General features: G+C 38.7%; 1 protein-coding gene across 1 annotated transcript in view; it reads right to left on the minus strand.

The window, feature by feature from the left end:
• Window positions 1-3,904: 3,904 nt before the first annotated feature.
• CFAP58 (cilia and flagella associated protein 58) overlaps window positions 3,905-7,528 on the minus strand; it is a 110,277-nt gene continuing 106,653 nt past the window's right edge. Inside the window, exon 18 of the mRNA XM_011957328.1 lies at window positions 3,905-4,593. Within this exon, the coding sequence (XP_011812718.1) occupies window positions 4,485-4,593 (109 nt within the window). The 3' untranslated portion in view covers window positions 3,905-4,484. The remainder of the gene's footprint in view (window positions 4,594-7,528) is intronic.

Consider the following 7,528-nt stretch of genomic DNA (forward strand, 5'->3'; position numbering starts at 1 on the left):
GTATATCCACATAAAAACCCGTATGTGAATATTCACAGCAACTTTATTCAGAATGGCTAAACACTAGAAATAACTTGAATTCCCATCAATGGGTAAAATAAACCAATTGTGTTTTTGCATACAATGGAATATTGCTCCACAATATAAATCAGTGAATTACTGATCACACAACAACATGGATGGATCTCAAAAAACTACTTCCTGAAAATAAAAGTCAGGCACAAAAAAGTACACAGTGTATAATTCCATTCATATAAAATTCTAAGACAGACAAAACTAATCTATAACAATAAAAAACAGATCCACTGTTGCTTGGGCTGGGTGGTGGCTGGGAATATTGACTTGCCAAGTGGCATAAGGAGCATTTTGGAGGGGTGGTGATTATGGCAGTGGTTACTTGAATGTATACATTTGTCAAACCTTACCAAGCTATACACTTAAAATAAGTGCCTTTTATATGGAGGTTATATATTGATAAAGCTGATTTTTAAAAAGAAAATCTATCTATATATATACACATATATGCATATATACTTATACAGTATATACTTAAAGGTTCAGAAAGATACATTCAAAAGTATAGAACAGTAATATTTCAAAGGTGACGTTAAAAATATTTAATGATGGGAAGCACAAGCATTGACCCATCAGAAGAAATGGTAGGTTTGAACAACTGATACAGCCAACCCGTGTGAATGAGATGAGTGTTAGTCCAGAAAAACAATAGCTATGAATGGTAGGATTATAGACGTCCTTTTTCTTCCTTTTGCTTATCTATATTTGTTAATATTCTGTAACAATCATGTACTTTAAAATAAGAACAAAATCTATTTTTAATTATAAAGAAGAAAAATAGTACCCTGTTGATAATCACATTTTATACTGTTATAAAATTCTAATGAATCTAAAAACCCTAATGGAACTTTTAAATAATAGATATGAGAAATGGTATACTAAAACAGCATTGAATTGGAAGGTAAAAATGGACAATGCTATAAAAATATTTTCTGTCTACTACAAAGAAAATAGCGAGACATATTTTAAAATTATTTTACCATTTTAACATTTTAAAATGCCCTCCCTTTACTCCTGTCCCAACAAGATGTCCATATAATTGATTATGTTTTAAGAGAGAGATCATTTCCTCAAATTGTCCAGGCCCTGAAATGCCATAATGTTCAAAATGCATTATACAGTATGTTCCTATGAGTGTCTTGGTCTAGGTCAAACTTCAGAATCTGTCTGAGCAAGTCAGGAAATCAAATGATAATTATCAGCCCTGGATAAATTTTTATAGCAAAATTATAGCCCATGACAAGCAGAGGTGTTGCTATCTCTTCCTAGCAAGACTACTACTGCTGTCTCTATGGCTCATCACAGCAACAAACCTTTGCCCTGAGCTATTCTTCAGAGGTAAGCACAATAAAAACCTGGCTATAAGAATAGTCGCTGAGAAGCTATGATCAGCAAATAATGACCAGGGAGTCCCCTTCATCATGTCTCTCTCTATTAACAGAGAAACTGCACCAGCTCCCCATCAGCCCAGCCGGGAGTCAATGGATGGTTTAACAACAGGACTCCTTTCTAAAATTCTGAAAACCCCAGGGTAAAATTATGCTGCTGTACAGTCTCCTAATGTTGCTTTACAATGCAGCTCAAATTTGTGATTTTAAAAGCACCTCAGCCCACTGTGAGTTCACAGTTATCTTTAATGATTTGCAAATCTCGGTGTTTTTTAACAGCCCATTTTTGTGCTGCGGCTACTGTGGAAACACCTGCACCTAAATAGTTATTGCTTATAATACCCTGGGCTGTCAGGACGTGCAGTAAATGAGAGGCAGTGCGGTATCTTTCACCTTTTCTAGCCTAATTCGCTCCTCCTCCATCTGAACACAAGCATACTTATGAGTCTGAGAGAGCTGCTATGTCAGCTCCCAAGGCCCTCTTCCCCCTTGGCTCATGGGACGTCTGTCATCAGCAGCTGCTGATCATCCTGCTCTGTTACATGGAGAGACACAGGAAGAAGATGGCAGCCAGAAACCACCAGGCTCTTTCCCTCCTGTGAACAGAGGAAGGCTGAAAGCTCTGACTTTGAAGATGGAGGATCAACTTGTTCCCAGATGGCAACTATAAAAAAAAAATACAGAAGTTTTCATGAGGCATGCAATGTGACATTTCTACAAGATACTCTATTTATATCACATTACTAAATCCAGCTTCATTTTAGTGTCATCAACCCTTTAAGTGAGGATTAGAATCACCTTTACAGGTGACAAGTATTATGTAACAACTTTTCTTCTCTAACTCCAAAATGTTTGGTATCTTTTAGGTAATAGTAATAATGGCAGATGTTTATTGAACAATACTACGTGCCTGACATTGTTCTAAGCTTACATGCATTAACTCATTTAATCCTGAAAACAACCTGTTGTTATGCTGAGTCAGGATTTGAACCCAGAATCTGTCTCCAGAGTGTTTGCCATTCTGAGATAGATCAAAGATCAGACTCCGTTCCCCTATAGAAGTGAACCTCTTGTGAAGACACCCAGGACTCAGAATACAGTGGGCTACGACTATGCTTCAAAATGCCTCAGGATAGATGGGAAAAATCTCCAGGGTTGTATATGTGTCATAACTGCCTTACCTTACCTGCAAACGTCTTTTGTCCAAGCAAAGTATGGTTGGCTCTGAGGGAAGATATCATCAGCGATTTTCAAAAATGGAAATGGCCCCATTGTGATATTTTTAGGTTTAAAATGCTCTTGGTAAATTCTCTAGGGTACAGTCCCATCCTCTATATCCCTGTATGGTGCCCAAAGAGCTGATGATCACACCTCTTCAAAACATTTTCAGCTACACTGGAGGTTGCTTTCCACCTGTAAGCACTCTCTCACTGGGCCCATTTGGGAGAAGCAGAGGATGACACTGCCCAACTCATTTCCCTCTGAGCCCTTAACCACTTTCACCTCCAACAGTCAGCACCTGTGTTCTCTGTCTGCGGCTGCCACCAAGCTGCCAAAGCCTGCTTTGCCTGCAGGCAGAGAGAACCAGAGGGGTCCCTCCAGAGCAGTCCTTGGCCAATGACAGATAGCATAGGAGATATACCCCAGCCCCTCATTCCTCCTGGAGACAACTCTAAGATATCTCCAGAGCTCTCCTGCAAGATGAAGCCAAAGTCTCCATCATGGAACTGGACATAATATTGCATCCTTCTTGGCCTCCTTCCTTTCCCTGTCTTACTTCACCATCCTCTTACTGGTTTTCTTCGGATCACTTCATAATAAATCACTTTCATTGACACCAACGTCTTTGGTTTGCTTCTAGAGAACCTCATCTAAGAGTGGAGACTGGCATGTAGTGAACTGAAGGTGACGCAGGACATCCAGAAGGTCCCTCTTAAGTCCCACCTCCACATATGGTCTAAACAAACATCTCAGGTCATTCACACTCCGGCTCTGCACAAGGGAAATCTTGGTCCCTCGGCACAAACAGAATGTTATGATCCATTAACACTGTGCTTATTCATCCGTGAGCTACTCCTCAAAAATTTTTTAAAATACAGAGGTCAAGTTATTGTGAAAGAGATGGCCAGAGTGTCCTCACACGATGTAACTGAATGAAACCTCTTAATGAGAAAACTTTGAACGGATGCCCCAATAATTGTGGCTTCAACAACAAGAAATCACAGTGGATTCAAAGGTTCAAAATGCCTGGGAGCCAAACAGATGTCTGTGCTAAATAATTGTGTTCTCAAGTCTAGGAGGAAGATGGAGGCCTAGAAAGGATAGGAGACTAGCACAAATCTCTCATTTCATGGTCCTGGTTCCTGTGAATCAAATGCTCTTGTTAAACATCTCTCACAGTAGCTTTAAACTTTAATTACATACTCTACCAAAGCAAGGACCAAAATCTCTACAAAGATTCTTTTTTATTTTTTATGATGAAGTATTTATTAGTGTGTCTCTTTGGAATAGATTTTCCTACTCCAGGCCTGAAAAGAAATTCCACATAGAAATCATTCTCAAAACACTTTTTAAATTCTTGAGAGTTTGTCCTTCTTTCTCATCTCATGCAATGACTTGTTAATGAGGAATAATTAAAATAGATTCTTGTTAATAAGGTGAGAGGGGAAGCATTGCATTTCAAAAATACTTTTAAATATAAAACCTTCAAGTACACCAATATCTATAATAAAGAAATTAAGGTCTAGTACATTTCAATCAATAGGGTAGCAACAAAAGATTTCCTTCATGCAATAGGTCAGCCTAACTGAACACAGAGAATTATGATCTTGTTAATATCAACGTGGACCAGACAAAAGTGGACCATCCCTCTTATATGTATGTGACTATAATAGTTCTGCATTTCTTTCCATCCTGGATTCTCAGCACCGATTCTACGATCCAAGGACTTTGAGATGCCCCCAAAATGTCCCAGAGCAGATTTCATGAGCTGTTCAACTGGACCCAGCCAGCAGCTTCAGGTTAGAACTTCAACTTGGTTGACCTGAGAGGAAATCCACCCCCAGTAAAACCAGGGCCATTTGGTTTGACCATTAAGAAGGTGTTATCCATGGGTGCTGTGTCCTTGTTTCTGTAAGAGAGGAGGTGAAAGTTAGCTTCCTTAACATCCTTTTTGTCTAAGTTTGACATCTGATAATCCTAGGGTGTGTTAGCCACTGAAAACTACTTTGATTACAGCTTCTAGTTTTAGACAAGGTAGCTGTTTAAATCTAATTAGGTGTTCACCGATAAAACATAAAATTAGGGCAAGACAATTAAATGCAAAATATGGTCTCCTAATGTTTATTTAAATATGAACAGAAGACCTCGTTATAACTCAAACACTGTGTATTTGGTGACTTCTGACTTGGAATCATCTTCCTGTTTTATAAAACATTTGTTTAGCTCCAAAGATCAGTCAGAAGAATCTTTTTCTTGGCTCAATTATAATGACTAATTCATCATTTATCAACTTTTATATTACAAAGTTCTGGTATAAATTTATAAATATTTACTACACACAAGGTATCTTCATCAAACCTGGACATTTATAAAACACAAATTTTCCTGTAACCCTAGACAAGCAACCATTATTACTAGAAATAGTTTTAAGATACAAGAAAAGCTGGGGAAGATAAATAAAATAGTATTTTTGGCAATGGATGAAGGGAATTCTGCCCTAAAATCAACAGTATAACTTCTATGTAGATGTCCTTTAAATACACACACACACACACACACACACACACACTCATATTCAGGCTTACTGCAGAAGTAACCTAGATCTACACAAGTTATCTATCTTGGGGTCTTAAAGAAAACACCTTTGGAATCCCTGTTAAACAATGAAAATTAAGCAAACTGCTAAGACCAAAACCAATTAGATTGGACAATTATGAATGACTCACCCTAGGGGAACAAACTGTCTTTTGGAAAAGAATCTGGTACAGCAGACTGTAGATCAGCCTGGGGATGTGGAGTAGGGTAGTCAGGGGCAGGTGCAGGTGCAGTTTGGGATCACAGTGGGAGCAGAGGGGTGTTTAAGAAAAACAAAAGAAGGTAAAAGGTACAAAATGATAAGAGTTGCTATTTTGTAAAGGGCATATGTGGAGAGAACATCCACAGAGATTATTCTAAATTATTCCATTGGGAGAGAACCTGTAGAGGATTGGTAATCAACCCATCTGTCTCTCAGTAGAATTGATTTCATTGTTGTGAAAAACCATTCTCCATAAATAGGACAAAAGCCTTAGCCTTGAGTGGAAGCAGCAAAGCAAATTCTTTCCTGTACTTTGGCAACTCGTCTGGCTCTTGACTGGTGTTAGAGGCGGCAGCACTCCCCTTCCCCCTGCCCTCTCTCGCCTTAAATAACCTGAATTTTCTTTTTCTGAAGGAGCTTAAGCTTAATGCTTCTGGCTTGGTCTAAGCTGACTAATGGGATACTGTCTCCTTTATATTATCTTTTTAATGTATTTATAGACCATTATAATGACTCCCTCAGCCTTCTTCCTTCCAGTCTATACCATCTCAGCACTTTTGTTCTTGCCTCTTCACATTTTTTTCTTCAGCATCTTTTTTGCTATTATCCTGTGAACTAATCTTTGTCTACCAGTTTAGGAATCCCCAAGTAGATGGAACCACCAATGGAGCCCTAACTAGGTCAGAGTGGCTACTAGTAATAAGTGTGTAAGGACAAGAAGAGGACAGGTAAAGGCAAAGATTCTAGAGCTTTCTAGAACTTTCTAGTACTGCCCAGTTGAACTTTCTGTTATACCCAGCCACTACCACATGTGGCTATTAAGCACTTGAAATGTGACTAGTGAGACTGAGGAACTGATTTCACAGTAATTTGTTTAAATTTAAACGGCCACAAGTGGCACACGGCTGGGCAGCACAGTGCTAATGGACGGGCCCATCAAGAAGGGCTAAGCCAATATCTGGACAGCTCATGCTCTCTGTGTCCATCAAGCTTTGGGGAAGGAGAGGGAGCAAGATCAGCAGGCAGTAATGTCAAAGAAGACTAGGCCAAACCCCAGGATCCAGGCAAGAAAATTAATCAGCTCTAGAAAGATAGTAAACAGCCAAGCTAGCTGTTTGTAACAGTGTAAACTAGACCATTGGTCTCCAAATGGAGTGTACGAACTTTAGAAAATGAATGAGATGATCCATTGTGGGTAGAAAGAAGATATTATTCAATTACATCACAATTAAAAGAACTAGAGAAGCAAGAACAAACACATTCAAAAGCTAGCAGAAGGCAAGAAATAACTAAGATCAGAGCAGAACTGAAGGAGAGAGAGACACAAAAAACCCTTCAAAAAATCAATGAATCCAGGAGCTGGTTTTTTTTTTTTGAAAAGATCAACAAAATTGATAGACTGCTAGCAAGACGAATAAAGAAGAAGAGAGAGAAGAATCAAATAGACGCAATAAAAAATGATAAAGGGGATATCACCACTGACTCCACAGAAATACAAACTACCATCAGAAAATACTATAAACACCTCTACACGAATAAACTAGAAAACCTAGTAGAAATGGATGAATTCCTGGACATATACACCCTCCCAAGACTAAACGAGGAAGAAGTTGAATCCCTAAATAGACCAATAACAGGCTCTGAAATTTAGGCAATAATTAACAGGCTACCAACCAAAAAAAAGTCCAAGACCAGACAGATTCACAGCCAAATTCTACCAGAGGTACAAGGAGGAGCTGGTACCATTCCTTCTGAAACTATTCCAATCAATAGCAAAAGAAAGAATCCTCCTTAATTTATTTTATGAGGCCAGCATCATCCTGGTACCAAAGCCTGGCAGAGACACAGCAAAAAAAAAGAGAATTTTAGACCAATATCCCTGATGAACATCGATGCAAAAATCCTCAATAAAATACTGGCAAACCAAATCCAGAAGCACATCAAAATGCTTATCCACCATGATCAAGTGGGCTTCATCCCTGGGATGCAAGGCTGGTTCAACATATGCAAATCAATAAACATAATCCAGCATATAAACAGAACCAAA

Source organism: Colobus angolensis, unplaced genomic scaffold (assembly GCF_000951035.1).
Source record: "Colobus angolensis palliatus isolate OR3802 unplaced genomic scaffold, Cang.pa_1.0 Scaffold44, whole genome shotgun sequence".
Classification (NCBI taxonomy): Eukaryota; Metazoa; Chordata; class Mammalia; order Primates; family Cercopithecidae; genus Colobus; species Colobus angolensis.